The 16,155-nt window shown below is 47.2% G+C and overlaps 1 protein-coding gene and 1 long non-coding RNA gene across 2 annotated transcripts; one reads left to right on the top strand and one right to left on the bottom strand.

Moving 5' to 3' along the window:
- Positions 1-3,573: 3,573 nt before the first annotated feature.
- Smim20 (small integral membrane protein 20) lies at positions 3,574-14,395 on the bottom strand. Its single transcript, XM_063240719.1, has 3 exons — positions 14,163-14,395; positions 5,032-5,088; positions 3,574-4,232 (listed from the first exon to the last, which is right to left on the bottom strand). Exons 1-3 carry the CDS (start codon positions 14,269-14,271, stop codon positions 4,099-4,101), a joined length of 300 nt encoding a protein of 99 aa, XP_063096789.1. The 5' UTR covers positions 14,272-14,395; the 3' UTR covers positions 3,574-4,098.
- On the top strand, positions 8,569-11,189 carry LOC134474107 (uncharacterized). Its single transcript, XR_010044718.1, has 2 exons — positions 8,569-9,155; positions 9,250-11,189. It is a non-coding gene; the product is annotated as an uncharacterized LOC134474107 (long non-coding RNA).
- Positions 14,396-16,155: the final 1,760 nt, after the last annotated feature.

The following is a 16,155-nucleotide window of genomic DNA, read 5'->3' as shown; positions in this document are numbered from 1 at the left end:
ACAGGTTGCTACCACATATTTACATTCTTCTGTAGTGCCATAATCAGCACGTGTGTTTACCTGTGCTAAGTCACCGTGACATAACTATGTCCTACGGTGTGCTTGTGCTTGACAGGGAGGTCATGTCCTCAGGTGTCCTGAGAGCCCCCTGATCTTTGAAGCAGTCTTAGTGTTGTTCCCCACATCAAGAGTCCCCAGGGGGAGGTGAGTTCTCATTTCTCCCTAATGGGAGGTCTAACCAGAAGAGGCTGAGGTTCTGGCTGAGATCCCCTGCTCCAGGGACAGAGCAGGAAAGGCCAATGCAAAGGCCCCTGCAACACATGTGCACAACAGCCTATCCAGGTGCTCCATCTGCTGGCACCATGCACAGGGGATGTTAATGAGCTGCGGGCAATGTTGCCAACAGGCAGCATCAGCTGCAGAAGGGCTCACTGCCTGGAGGCTCCTGGAGGGAGTGAATACCCATCCCATCCATAGAGCCCTGCCCAGAGCATCTGCTGATGCTTCAGAACCCAGCATTCCTGCAACAGGGACCTCCTCCAGGATGCTGCGCACAGAGAGCTTCCGAGCCCAAGTGGCTGCCCGGAGGTCCGTGTCTCTCAACCTAGCTGTCCGGCTGAAGCCCAGTCCATGTTAATGTACAAATAGCAGTATACTGTAGACATGATATACAATGTAACTGTACTGTTCTTTTTTTTTCCCCCCTTTGATACTGGAAATCAAAGCCAGGACCTCATGCTTGCCAGACAGGTACTGTGCTGCTGAGCTATGTCCCTGGCCCTGTACTGGGAATTTTAAAACACAAGCAAAATACAAGCCCCAGTTTTTCTTTATCAGATTCAAAAGTTTCTAAATGTTCTTGGTTTCTGATGGGACTTCACTGGGGACAGGAGCCAGCCTAAGTTAGTCTGGCCACTTATGATTAGAGCTGCTCCAGGGGAGCCTCTAGCTTTGTTTTCAAGTTTCCAGGGAGCTTCCTGCTTAAATTTCTTCATGCTTCCTACAGTGTGGGAAAGCCAGCAGCTTGGGTGGGTGGGCACCACTCCCTCCCCTCAGTAACTCATCCCTCAAGCATCTTTCCACCCGATGGCAGGAGAGGCACCAAGTGGGAGGGAAAGCTAAGTCTAGGACAGCTAAGGCCCATAGTGGAGAGGCAGAAGGGTTTGCATCTGCCCAGGGTCAGCAGCTACTCTACGTCTTCAAAGGTTCTATTACTATCCTATATTCAGACGATTTTTTTTTTTTTTTTTTTTTTTTTGGTACTGGGGATCAAACTCATGACCTCACCCTTACGGGGCAGGCACTTGTACTGCTAAGCTATACTCCTGGCTCCACATTATGATTTCGTTTGTGACTTTATTTCATCTCCCCCCACTAAAGGTTTCTTTCAACTGAGTATGTGTTATGTCCTGCCTCATTTACAAACAAGGGATCTAACATATAAGAGAAAAAACTAAAATGAGACAAAGGAAGAAAAACAAAGAAGGGGAAAGAAAAAGATGAAATGAACAAAAGGGCCCTCATCCCTTCCACAAGGCCACAGGTACTTTTTTAAAAGCCAGATCACAAACATGTTTGTGAGCATCCTGTCAGCTAGTGTACAACTCAGTGTTGACAGGATAAAATATCAACTGCTCAGAGATGGTGCTATTTCTGGAATTTTAAAATATCAATCTAAGTCTCCAGAAAGAAGACACAATTTGGCATTGGAAATGAAGGATGCAAACTTGTCTTCAAAAATGTAAGAAATGTTGTCAGTCTTGCCTCCCTTTAACTTCCTTCAACAGGAACACGCTGGAACTAACTCTTTGAGAGAGTTACTATTCCAGCAAAGTCATTTGTAATTTTTGAAAGGTCTGGCTAAATCCAAAAGGGGTCACAACTGCACAGAGTATGGTGCAGCGATCTCTAGGAGTCTCTGGAACATTTCCTGGGGTCTGTGTGGTCAGAACTATTTTTACAATAATACTTTGGCCTCTTACGAGTCCAGAAGCCACACAGAGGTATTGCAACAGACCCAATGCAGAGCAGATGTGAGAATTCAGCCATGTTTTGTTAAACCAGGCACTGAAGAGATTTGCAAATTATTTTTTGTCTTGACAAATTTTTCACATAAAAATATGTGCTATGATATGGATGACTGCTATTCTTCAAGGATGCAATATTTTTTACTTTTGTTTCAATTTCCAAGACAGCAAACCACAATTGATATAACAGCCTATTTAAACAGAATCACTGTGGAGTTCTTGGAAATTTTTGAGAGTGTACAGGTGTCTGGAGACCAAGAAGTTTAAGAACCTCGGGTCTAAAACAGTTCTCCTTTCTGCTGTGAATCACAGAAAGTCAACTGTGGAAAATGCTCTGTGATCCACACGCTTGGAAACTGCTGGGCCTGTCATGGAAATCAGATCAGAAGCCAATAAACCCACCTGCCATTCCAACTGTGTCCTGAGGCACTTGGCTAAGGTCCCCTTTCCAGGGCTCCCCTGATTCTCCAGGGCACACGCAGGGACTCACAGTGACTCATAAGGCCTGGTCATCCCCCATGGACAGCATCTCTTGCCACTCACTTCTGTCAACCGCTGACCACAGCCTTAAGTTACCAGTCTGACAACATGAGAGTGATCCCGGTACAAACAGGAAGGTAATGAGCAGGAAGGACAGCCCTTCCCCTCTGCAAAGAGGTCACCCAGGTCCAAGGCCCCCCTCCAGAGACTATTCTGGGCCTCTCTGCTCAAAGACAGCCAGGCAAGGCCCCAAAGGACTGAGACACTCAGACACAGTTACTTTAGGGTGGACATCTCCCAAAGCAGATGGCGCCACACACACTTGCCTCACTCGTAAAAACAGCCCAAGTAAACATCTGCAGAAGGGTGACTTTAAGTTACACAACTCCTGGGTGCCCCTCCAAGGGAAACAGCGGGCAAATGTATCCCTAATTAGTCAGCTTCCTCTGCTGGGCTGTTAACAGCAAGTCAATTAACTGTTAGGGAATGCTTACGAAAAATGATGACTTTAGTTTCACAACTATCAATCTTACTTCTTTTTGACAGTAATTACATAATTGGGCCAGTTGTATATTAGGAAAAATGCTAAGCTCCTAGCAATAAAATTACTGTATGTCATCAAGCAGCTCGCCTAAGGACAGTAATATGCATGATACTCTATTATAAAATGGAAAAGGTGTCTCTTTGGAAGCACATTCTGTAAGGGGCTGGACCAGGCACAGAACAGGACAGAACAGCACAGGAAAGAAAGTTAAAGAAAAGAGGAAGGAAGGTAGGAAGGAAGGAAGGAAGGAGACAGGAATGGAGGGAGTGAAGGAAAGGGGGAAAGAAAAAGAGTTCGCACTCCCATCTGGTAAAGTACCTACAGAACTGGCATTCAATTCAGTAAATATTTATCTCAATAAATATACCATTTACCTTTAAGATGTTTACTTATATACAAATGTGTAAATAAATGTATGCTACACAAATAATAGTAAAATACAATCTAATCCAATAGTACTTCTTGATGCTGTATCTACTTACCTTAACAAAAAAAGATTTATGAAGAAAAAAACATACACTGTTCTAAAATAAAAACAAATCGTTTTAATAGACCTATTTTTCACTTTCGTTGATTCACCCCTGATTTGTACTACGCCCATGTACCTGTGCGGTTTGACCCGCTTTATACTTATTTATTTTTCAGCATAGAGCAATCTTCAACAGGAGATGGTTCAGCGGAACTGTTTATTCTTAAACAGCACAAGTACCTTGTCCTCAAAGAGCTTTATCAACTTGAATATTTTCAAAGAGCCCCAGGAGGCAGCTCAGCATGGTGGTTCTTCCCTGAAGTCTCCAAGTCGGAAGGCTGCAGAGAGGCTGTGCACCTCCACAGACCCAAGGGCTGCTTGCATTCCTATCACAGCTTGGTAAGGGATAAACACTGAATGATAAACAGGTCTCCTGCAAACAGCCCCACAGCACAGCTTCATTTTCGAAAAGTCAACCAAATCATGCTAACCTTCCTAATGGTATAACGTGTCCAAGGGTTCTTTTGATATTAAAGAAGGGAAATATCCTGGTGCAGAGTCTTTTATGACAAGTACTCTCATTGACGGCATTTCAGGGTTTTCTCCTCCAGCCACCCTTCCATAGTGAAGTGATTTATTGTGTTCAAAGCAGAGTTGAAAGCATGAAGATGTCTACTTTCATAATCAGAGCTGGTGACAGCCTTCTCATTTCCTGCCAAATGGATCAGACCACACTTTTAACCCTATGGAAAGAAACATGAATAAAACAGGATTCATTTTGAAACACCCTAGTACTCCCCCTAACTCCAAGCAAACAAAATGACACTGAAATTGAGTTGTGTAATTTCCACGTGGCTGAGAAGTGAGAGCCAGCCTGGATCCCTGGAATGAAAGGGCCGGGAAGCAATGGCAGCTGAGGGACTTTCAAATGGCTCAGCTGAGGGACTCTGAAATGCCCCATCACAGGAAGATATGTCTCTGGCCTAGTTAGAAAATAAATAAGTAGAAAAGAATGTTACCACGGATTACAAAAGTTTTGGTGAATAAGCTGAAAACCTCTTATTCCAGGCCAACTTGGATCATCTTAAAGGAATTATCCATTCACCCATCAAGGGAGCTTTCTGAGCTTTTGTATAATGCTGAATCTCATATCAATTAAAACAGCTTACAAGTAAATACTATTTTCCCATGAAGGTAGCTTTAAATAGGTGCTTGGTAAATAAGTCTGCAAAACAGCTATTCACATTTTGTATCTAATTGTGCCCCGGTTCCATTTTTATGCCCACTTATCAGATGTTACAGAGGGATCCAGCAAATCTGTAAAAAGTGCTCCACAGATGAAAATGAAGTCCTAAATGGCACCTATAAAATGGCAACTATTGCAAAATAAATAGCAAAAGCAAGTTTCTAAGCTAAAAAGCACTCTCCCTTCTCCACAGCAAGGCAGATGCACACAAATTACACAACAGCATAAATGAGGTTCCATTTTGACGTTTTGACTTTAGGTTTACCTGGTGGCTGCACGTCTTCCTGAACAATCCCAGCCCGATTTATGGCTTGCTCCTTCTCTAAGAAACATAACAGAACAATTATTCTTTAAAATGGAGGAGAGCGCAGTCTTTGCAGTTCTATGGGCCAATGACATGGGACGATTAGGAGCAGTATTTATGAGTGTTTTAAATTTAGCAGTGCCATGACTCAAAGCTTTGAATTTGTGGAAGTTAGATCCTTCAATGCAAAAAGATTGGGTACATTCAAGAAAAGAAAGAAAAACTGTACTTCAAAAGAAAAGCTCCCAACTCACATAGATTTCCTGTGATCTCAGCATTTTGGAAAGCCAACAAAACAACAGACAAACAGCAATTTGGAAAGGACTGGTGGGCATGATACTGTGAGCGGAAGGCTGCTGACAGGGAGGAACAAGTGTAATTAGCAAGAAAATGACGCGGTTCATATGGCTCCAACGCACTCCACTGAAGGGCGAGACTCGGAGCTAAAGATGCTATGTTTTTGATAGGAAATAGAGCAGAAAATTAATCTTTGGTGGGTGGCTTTGGTTTGGATAACTGAAGCTTCCCTAATTGACTGCAGGTGCCCTGCCAATTAGCAAGTGCACTGCAGCACCAGTGGCTACTCCAAGCTCTTTGAGATGCTCACCAGGCCTGGCCAAAAGAAACGGCATTTTATGACTGTGGGCTTCAGGCACTCCAAGGCACATCGTTCTAAGAGGCTGAGAATAAACTCAGGTCTGTGGCAGCAAAGATTTGTTCAAGTCACTTGACAAACAAATGGCACTTTTTACATGACTTGGAGCCAAAAAATATTTATTACTAGAGCAATTATATGTTGTAATCGGACTTACAAAAATTTTTTTAATCCACAATTTTTGTTTTGTTTAATATTAGACCATTGGTCTACTTTGGTCTCTGGATGCTCATAAAGGTCCACAGGGCTACAGGTACAAAAAACAGTGTTTTGCTACCTCTAATGGTCAATGCACTTGCTTCTCTAGCAATGTGACAAGAAGTCAATCTGAAATGGCCTTCTTGATAGTTTCACCATTGCTAAATTTTGCTTAGCAAATAAAACACAGGATATGGAGATTATGGGACTCCCGACAGCCAGTCCTAAGAGGGAGGGGCCGGCAGAAGACACAGCGTACGGAGGCCAACCTCAGACAGGGGCCTAAGGATTGCACTGCACTCAATGACAGCACATGAACCGCAACCAAGACCCTCTGGACCCACATACTGAAAGCTGAAGACTTTTTCCAAATCCAGGAACAGTGTGGAACCTCTAGGGGGTTGCAACTCCTCCAAATAACTCCTCACAAAACAGACGGGTTGCCATTTACTGTGTGTAGGTTCTTGTAGGAGTGAGTCGCACCATGCTGTCCATACACAGATCTCAAAGTATGGCTGTCTCCCACACACTTGGAACACACCGACTGGTAAAAGATGGCTCTGAGTCTTAGCAGAAGCAAATATAAAGCTCCAGACCTGACAGGTCTATTCTCTGATACTATGAAAGTAAGAAGAGATGAGTTTTGATAACTGTCAACAAGCATTGCTAGACATGTGGGTTTAAGAAAATCAGTTGCCCTGGTGTACGGAACAGGTTCTCTGCGAGGCAGGTACCGCAAGCCCGGGCGCCAGCAGGCTGCCGAGCACCGGAGGATGCTGACTTCCAGCGCAGGCACAGAATGTCTAATTGTGTCCTAACCTCTTATGATGCAATGGAGAACCCAGGGCGAGAAAAGAATCCCTGTCTTCACACTTTCTTGCTAATTGCTAATGAGGCTGGCGAGAGGCTGGGGATTTGTCTCAAATAGACCGTAATCTCTTCCTAATCCTCATCCTCATGCAACCACCTCTACAGGACGGCTTGGACAGGCAACTTGAACCAGTTCCCACCGAGTGATAACCAGGTATTAGCAGCCTATCTACATCCGCTGGTTCTTTAATCCACTAATGTTTTATAAATACTCTCAGGCCAAAGCAGTCTTATGTAAATTCTCGATGCCACACAATGACACTTCATTTGTGAATGCAGAATATGCTGAAAGCCCAACAGAAAGTGGTCTCTCAGGATTTAGCAAGTGTATGTTGATGAGGCTGACAGGTTCCTCCAGAGAAACAGCAAATGTACATAAAGCACAGGGAAAAGGCACAGGTAGAGCCAGGGGGTTAACTGTGAGACCGAGGAAGCTAATTATGTACGGACTTCAGCCGTGGGTGAGCACATTTCCATCAGGAGTGAAATGATGAAAACCCAGCCATGGCACTCTGCACTAGAGAGCCACACAATTTCCCACTCCAGTGTCTTGGCAGGCCCGACTCTGCCCCCTGGTGCTAAGGCAGTGGTTTGATTTGTGGCTTTAATTGAGAGTCATTACCTCTAGTCAAAGGGCCAACACGCATTATTAAAGCTGGTGATACACGCAGGACTGATTCTTGTGCGGAGGTGAACGAACCCCCTTAATAGTTTTTAAGTCTTCGAAAATGAAAACATATCTTTATAGTAAATGTCCCTATTAGGAAACAAATCCACTGAGTGACTTTTTACAGTAACAAAGACAATCACAAACAAATGCAGTCCTCTGTGCCTCTCGCCGCCCTTGTAATTGTTGGGCAGGCTGCTCGAGAGGAGCAGCAGGTAGGAACCCACAGTACACAAGCAGATAGCAGTGTGTGGCCATCCACCTCCCCACCTCCTCCTGCCAGTGAGCAGCTGAAATAAGAGCAGCTCACATCTCGCTGGAATTGGGACAAACGTTAAAATGTGAACAGGCTGCGTATTCGATAATCACAATGGACTGGTGCTACACTTGCTAGCCTGGGTGGCTGCACTATAATTATGTAAGAGAACACCCTGGTTCCTGGGAAGCTCAGAATGAAAGCTCCTGTTTTCAGCTTACACGGGTAAGTGTAATTCCTTAAGTACCTGGGCATCTACACCACTTATGGGCGAGAAGGCAAACGTAGCAAATGTTAACAAGTGGTGAATCTAGGTGAAGGGTATAAAGGAATTCATTATGCCATTCTTGGATCTTTTCTGTCAGTTGCATTTCTTCTTTACAAAAAAAATAAGCGACTCCTAAACATACACATAGGTGCCTAACGGTGTGACTGTTCTATGACAACTCCAAAGTGGTCATCTTTTTTATGACACTAAATACAAATTTTTAGAAAACAGTCTTTCTGCTCCCATTTGGCCACCCTTGGCTGGACTCCTACTTATTTGCCAACAGAGGAATCCTCAACTAGGTGGCACTGGTGGCAAGTATGAACCGCAGGGCCACACAGCAGGAGTGAGCCAGCTGGCTGAGGGCAACCAAATGGCTAGCGCATCGGCTATGAACTAGAGGCTGAGGAGAAACCACACCAGAAGTGTGAGCCAGCGGCTGACAGGACGCAGACAGCCATAATGGTTAGTGTGAACTAAGTGACTGAGGGGACCCAAAGGACTCTAACGGCACATGCGACCCAGAGGCTGAGCACCCGGTATCACTAAAACAGCAAACGTAAACACAGGTAAAAGAGACCAGAACAGCCACCAAACAAATGTGAACCAGAGCTTGAGGACAAGCCATACAGCCCAGCAGCCCATGTGAGCCAGGTCACCGAAGGAGACCAAATGACCTCGCAAGTCACTGACTGCTCCTGGGCTGCCATCATGACCATCTGCTCAGCAGAGCAGCTGGGCGAGTGCAGTGAGCTCTGTAATGCCAGTCAGAAAACAAGGTTGGAGCCTGGGCACTTCATTCGATCTTATGGTGAATGGAATGAAAAGCATATTCTAAGCACAGAGCGTGTAACAGGGGAAACAGCCATGCATGGTAAGAATTACTTCCGTGCTGAGTGAGTTCTCGTAACCTTGTGCCGAGCGTACAACACACTTTCGGCGGGGGCAGCGAAACAAGGACATGACGGAGCTGTGGAACGGGGGCCCGCTTAGCACTCCTGGGTCCCCTTTCACTTCGCTGACTTTGAAACGCTCTTTATTTTCTTCACAGCACTGTGACAGGGCACTAGGAGGACAAGGCCAGGGGACGCTGGGGCTGGTGCTCACCCCACAATTAACAGGCTGAATGACCTCGGACAAGTCACCTCCATGAGAGCTCAGAACACTTCTGGTAAAACCCTACAATTTTATGCTCCTGCGTATCTAATTAAAAGTAAATATGAACAAGGTCACAGAAATGATCTACTATTTTTGTCTTGTTTCAGCACTTGGGCCTCAATGCCTAAACTGCAAGTTATTGGGAAAAAGCTGCATCAGGATCACGGTCTGCTTCTAGGCTACAAAGACTAATCAGGCTCCTAGTTACAGCCATCTGTGCTCTTCCCAGCAGTGCCCTCCCCTCAGACAAACGTGGTGGGATGACAACAAAAAGCCATGCCCGATGCTCCCTCCAGAAGCACGGAAACCTGTCCCTAAAGCCCCGCTCACCGAACCCAAGGCCGCCCCCGCCCAGCCCCAGTTCTCACTAGTCTCCAGGGCTTCACCATGGCACTGCCTGTGCACTGCAGGTAACACTTGTGAGTCCTGCTCAGGTACTCAGATAGACGCAGATTACACAGAATGTCAAGCCAGGTCAGATGAGGTAGCCTGTGATGGTGGCCCACCTACTCAGCAATCACAGAAGACCTCCTTGCCTCTGCTTTACCCAAACGGCCTCTTCTTTTCTGCTCCCTGGAGGCTAAACTTACCTGTCCCCACACACAAGCTGGGGCCCAGGCATAGGATCCAAAGGTGGCCTACACAGCCTGCCGCCTCCTCTGCCAGCCTCTGGCTCCACAGGCAGAAGAGCAAAGCAGAGAGCAGATGGGAGGCTGGGCGGGAGAGAGGGTCTGATCTGAGTGCATCCCGTTTCCTGTGTGCCATCACCTAAAGCAGCACAACCTGCCAACTTCAAACCCACCTCCAGGTGCGTCCACCCTGAGGCAGGGAAAAGTGCCTCGCCCTGGGCCCGAGGTCTTCCTCGCCCTGAGCCAGAGGCTCCTGCCACCTCCCCTCCACCGCGGTTGCCTCTCCAGTGCCTCTGTCATCTGGACCCTCCTACCTCCCCCAGCAAAGGTGAAGGTAAAACACATCCGCCCCAGCCTCCTTGAGCCTCTGCAAATACTGCTTTGCTATTCTCCTCTTCAGCAGCTCCAAGATTTTTAAATCCTCAATGTAACAGGCTCTCTGTTTACTCTTTAACTTGCTACAATTCACCTTTTGCCTACTTCCAAACCATGGACAGCATTAACAAAATAATCCGTATACTTTTACCTTTCTGCTAACTCTAATGGATATTTTTGTTTATCCTCCTTACCATCCCCAAGCAGCCACAGCCCTTTCACTGTGAGCTGGCCCATGGGCTCATGACAAGGCCTCCTCCGTTCCCCATCGCCAGACCTTCCCCCTGCAGTTCAGGGGCCTCTGTCTACCGTGTGCCTGTGTGTGCCCACCTGTGGGCACTGCCTCTGCACTGACTGCATCTCAGCTCCAGCCTGCTGATCCTGCATTCTCTGGGAAGTCCCCACGCAAACCTCCAGCTGTCCAGATGTGAACTGACTGGTCCTCCACCCCAAACCCATCCTCCTATGATTCCTAACAGTGAGGAGCAGCCCCTCTCCCCAGCTGCTGGAGCCTGGAAACTGAGTCCCCTTCCCCTCCTCTCCCTTCCGTGCCACTGGGGCTCATCAGCCTCAAATCCCTGCAGAGTTCACCTGGTCTCCCAAACACAGTCCTTCCTCCCCAGGCCCACAACCTCTACTCTAGTTCAGGTCAGTTCCCTCTCCTTGAAGTCCAGGGACTGACAGAACTGGCCTGACCCTGGCCAGCCTGGGGACAAGACACTCCCAGCACTGCCCTTCTCCACCGAGCAAATCTTACCACTCTTCTCTCCCTGTGAACGCGCTTCAGTAACTCTCCACTGGCTGCAATTCGAGAAAGCAGTGGCTTGCTGGAGTGTGTCAATAATAATCAAGATGATCAGATCAGAAGAACAAATGGAGACACAACAGGCTTTTCAATGGCAGAGCCAAAGAGCAAGGAGAGGGATACATCTCCTAACAAATCAAAACAGTTTCCCAGTTAAAAATCCTAACCCAAGAAACACTAACAGATGTACTGCAAAAAAAAAAAAAAAAAAAGAAAGAAAGAAAGAAATTAAAAAGGGGTGAGAGGCAAGAAAGATGGGTAAGAATGTGTGCAAAAGCTGGGTATGATGGTGCACTGCTGTAATCCCAGGACTCTGGGAGACTGAGTTAGAAGGATCTCAAATTTGAGCCCAGCTTGGGCATCTTAGCAAGACTTACTTTCAATACAGAAAATAAAAAGCTAGAGATGTATCTCAGTGCAAAGTCCAAGGGTTCAATCCCTAGTACTGCAAAGGAGGGGAGGAGGGAGGGAGGGACAGAGGGGTAGGGCAGGGCAGAGCAGAGAGGGGAGGGAGAGGAGGAGGGGAGGGCAGAAGGGGAGTGTGGTAAAGATAAATAATCAGAGACTATATAAACAGTGGTGACTCCAACTGACGGGGTGGGGAGTGGTAAGCACAGGCAGAACTAAAGAATACGGACGCGTTCTGGGTTAGGAAAGAGTGAGGTGGGGAGACCTCTGGCCATCTTGCTTGGGCAGGTACACCAAGCACCTAACAGACTGAGGTTCACAGTGACTGCTAAACTCCAGGTTCTAGACAGATCTTTAAAAAGCAGCTAAATAAATGCTAGTTGAAATGAACTAAAGCTTCTTCCAGAGTGGGATCCCTTCACCTGAACATGGACCCCAGATTAGTGCGAAGGCCCATGAGCCCTGTATCAGTGCACAGCTTGAATCTCTCCTCTCACATCCCTGCCCCTGTAGCTCCTTATTTGTCACATGTTTTTAAGGAGAAGATTACAGTAGGAGCTTCCACAACTACTGCCTTCTTTAATCTATCCCAAACCTTAAGGGATAGATCCAATGATGATGAGGAAACAGGTTAGGTTCTGAGAAGTAACTCACCTTAACGTCATTCCTCTACCAAGACACCAAGGGGACCTTTATCTGTCTCGTTTCCTTTTCTTAGATAGGCTGGGCAGTATAGTGCATCCTGCTTTAGAGACCAGAGGCACAGCTTAAATCCCAGGCCTGTGACTCATCAACTGTGGGGCTGCTGGCAAGTTACTGAACTGTAGTTTGTCCACATATGAAATGGTGACGTTCATGCAGCAGCTACCGGCTGCCACTAAATGGCTTACCATAGCATTCAGTGCTTACAAGAATGCCAAATACAGCTTTTCAATAAAGATTAGCTTGTTTAGCATTATTATTATTGTTATTATTATTATTATTTTGGTACTGGGGATCGAACTCATGACCTTAACATTATTTGTCTAAGGAATCAGTTATGACTCTCAAATATAAACTGGCCAAATTAATGGAAACAGAACCAGAAAAGTAAGCAGGCATACACTGCCTTCCAGTTTCAAATGCAGCTACTGTGGTTATACTCATGAAACATTTATTTACCCCAAAGGCCTGACTTAATGTCCAAAGCAATTTAGACAACCAAAGATTCTGGAGTGTCCCTTTGAGACTACTGTAGGGAACACATGACACAGACCCACACCACGTTATCTGATCAGAGAGGAATTGTGAAGCCAACATTTGGAGCTAGATAATTCTTTGGCATGGGGGCGCCTATCCAGAACATACCAGTAGCACAGTTACCTCCCTTTCTTTCCCTTAGCTGTGACAAACAAAAATGTCTCCAGAGAGAGCCTTATGTCCCAAATGCCCCTGGTGACAAAAACACTGCTAGAGAACCACTGCTAGAGCTTCACAAATGACATGTTCCTAACAGGACCCAATGCAGACCCTAGTTTACCTCCAGAGGCCACAGTAACATAGCCACCACAGACAGTGAGGGAACATAATGGAAACACTCCACACAGCTTCACACAGGCCCACCTTCGCCCTCACACATGGCACAGCAAGTGCTAACAGGCTGGAAGGCGGAGTGGACACCGGCCTTTTCAGCCTGGGCTGGGGAAAAGAAACTACAAGGAAATCTAAGTGTGTATTCTAAAGCTTCAGCTCTACAAGCTAAATGCAGGTTTCAAAATGGGCAGAGCATTTACATGGAGCTTTTGCCGTCAAATCGCCAAGCTTTCAGCCTCAGCTAATATCCTCCGGGGACAGGGCTGGCCCTCTTCCATCTTCGAGATGATTCAGGTTTCTTGGAGAACAAAATGAGCCTCTAATGCCTAATATTTTCTCTCTGACAGATGGTTTCAGATGTATCAAAGTGCTAATCCTTGCTGAAGTATAGGTCTCAAGGAAGGAGAGTTTGGCTTTTAGAATGATAGGCCTTGAATGATTAAGGAGGAAAATTACTCCCAGGATATCCACCATTGTCATGTGAGCGGCCAGCTCCAAATGAAAAAAACCAGCAGAATCTGATAAACGATTTGAGGAAAAACCGAAAAACCCAGGTTAACAGTTTCAGTCTGAAATATTTCCACTTAAACACATCTTTGGGACTGGAAATGAAGCGCAATAAAAACACCTTTCAGCTCAGGTTGATCAGGGTTTCATCTGCCTGCTCCTAGATCACTATGGGGGAAGCTCTGGAGACAAGAGGCCTGGGTTGACATATTTGTCTTGCCACTTACTAGAGGTGTGACCTTAGGCAAAGGTATCAGACCTCAAAACCTCGGTTCTCATCTCTAAAATGGGTTACAACATCTACCTAAGGGGAAGTCGTGCAAATAAACGGGTCTAAATTTCGCCCAACCTGATGCATAAGCGCTCATTACTAACTGTGAGCGTGAGATAGTATTTAGTGTCGACCCACTCTGTGCAGGCTGCTTTCATACACATCACCATCTCTGAGACACTCAAGGAGCTCCAGTTTTATCTCTGATGGTGCAGACATTGGTATTTATCGCTGGAACCCTAAGAGTCCGAGGGAGTGCGCCGCTGGTCCGTGATCGCAAAGCTGGACACGGCAGAATTTGAACCTGGCTCTCCTTGGGCCCTGTTTGTACACAGCACTACGTGCAGCAGTCACTCGGTGGGGGCTGAGGGAGCCGAGCACAACAAAAGCTCTCCCGCGGCAAAGGGCCAGTTCCTGGGGCCAGGCCACCGCGCGGGGTTAGAGGTCACTCACGGTACTCCTCCAGCCTCATTAGGGGCCGGAAGTAGATGGGGTAGAAGGCGGCGCCGACCAAAGAGATGAAGCCGCCGAAAATGAGCGCCGTGCGCAGGTTCCGGGACATGGCGCCGGGCGAGGGGCTGTGCTGGCCCAAAGAGGGCACCCCACGCGGGAACACACTGCTCCAGCTGGCCCGGCCGTGACCTCGCTCGGAAGTGCAGGGGCAGCTTTCGCTTCCGGGCCTTGGAGGCGGGGCTAGAGGCAGGAGTGGGGCAGGAGGCGGGATTCAGATTGGAGCTTTGGAGGGGGTGGGGCCGGAGTGGGCGGGGTCTCCTGTGGGTGGGGTTGGGCGGTGGGTGTGGCCTCTGGCCCGCACTCCACCTCACCCTCCCTCCCTGGCACGGGGTGGTGCTAAAGCAGGTGGCCCTTTGCCGCGGGAGAGCTTTTGTTGTGTCGGCTCCCTCAGGTTCTTTTTGCCCCCTTGCCTGCCCTGAGCCTGGTTCTTCTCCCCATCGCCCCCGTTGCCGCCCTTCAGACCTTTTGCCAGCCACGCTTCTCATCCTTCCCCGTTAATGTGGTATTTAGTGACTGCCCTAAGGCTCGCTCCTGCAATCAGTGGGCTCAGGTTACCGTTGAGGAGACCGCAATTTGACTGTGTGGCTTCGGAAAAGACACTGGCCCTTTTTGAGGGCAGATTGTGGGAATGGGAGCCAAATCGCCTGGTCCGCAATGGCATGAATGGTGTTTCTGAAACCCGAGCCACAAGAGCTTTTGACACAAACTGACACCCGCGTCCCCCACCCCTCCCGCCCCGTGTTCCCACTCCTTCCTCTCGCTCAGTGCCCTGTGCTAGGATGTCAGGGATGCCAGGAAGGACACTAGTCCCACTGATGGGACCCCAGGGCGCTGGGTGAGGGCCACTGAGGTCAGACATCTGATTGCCACCTTGCACCTCTGTCCCTTTCCTCCTCACAGGTGGGCTGTGCCTGAATATGAACTGCCCAGGGGATTGGGCAGCTGGGACCAAGATTCCTGGGCCTTCACTCTGACTCTTGCAAATAGCAATGATTTCAAAAGCTGGGGCTAGAGAGCAGAGAGTGTATTTATTTTGACCCTAGAGACATTATTTAGTCCAGAAAAGATGCACAATTTTTCTGAAATGGTATGAGCATGGTTTTCCTTTTTCTTTCTTTCTTTGTAGTTTTGTAGTTGAATCAAGATAACCATCTACCTCCATTGCTCTAGAAGCACATAAATCAGTCTTTCGATCTCTCAGCAGATTTATGGACTACCTGCCATGCCCCTACAAGGGACACAAGATGAATGAAACGTGACCCCTGCTGCCTAGAATCCTACTATGGAACAGGTATCTGAAGAGATAACTGATGACCCCCACAGCCTGTTGCTGATGAGTGATATGGTCCTGGGGCTACACAGGTACAGAGCAGGAAGACAGATGACTGTGCCATGAGGTGGCTGCTCCTCAGGCACCTGCAAGCATAAATGGATAAGGAGAGAAGACTTCTCAGCAGAGGGAACTTGCAATACAAGCTTTTATCACATGATAGAAAATCCCCAGGAACAGTGTGCATTTGTCATTTTAGTATCCCAGCATCCACTTCTCTTTTCCTGTTAATACCTTTTGCAGAACTGCAACTCTCCCAATCTTGGTAAGCTGGGGTTGTACTCTCCTGTGAGGTAAGCAAGGGCTCCCTGCCTTTATCCTATTTCTAGCTCTGAAAGTTAAGCACGTAAGTAAGCCCACCCAAGCTTCCTTGCACATGGATTGGTTAGCACAAGGCTTAAGTCAATGTAGTTGCATCTTCTTGGTCAGCTGGTCCATAGTCTCAGTTCTCCTGGAAAGATGAAGTTGGAAATAAGATGCTGGAGGTATGGGAGAGGCACCACTACTGACTGAAAATAAGGTCAGTACAGTAGGGGAAAGAGAGAGCAAGCTGATACTGCATCAGAGGCAGTCATTCCTGAAGGAAGGTCTACCCCGGACTGC

Source organism: Cavia porcellus, unplaced genomic scaffold (genome assembly GCF_034190915.1).
Source record: "Cavia porcellus strain 051 isolate PalLab524CR breed Dunkin Hartley unplaced genomic scaffold, mCavPor4.1 scaffold_30, whole genome shotgun sequence".
Lineage (NCBI taxonomy): Eukaryota > Metazoa > Chordata > Mammalia > Rodentia > Caviidae > Cavia > Cavia porcellus.
This window is presented reverse-complemented; position numbering and strand designations above follow the sequence as displayed.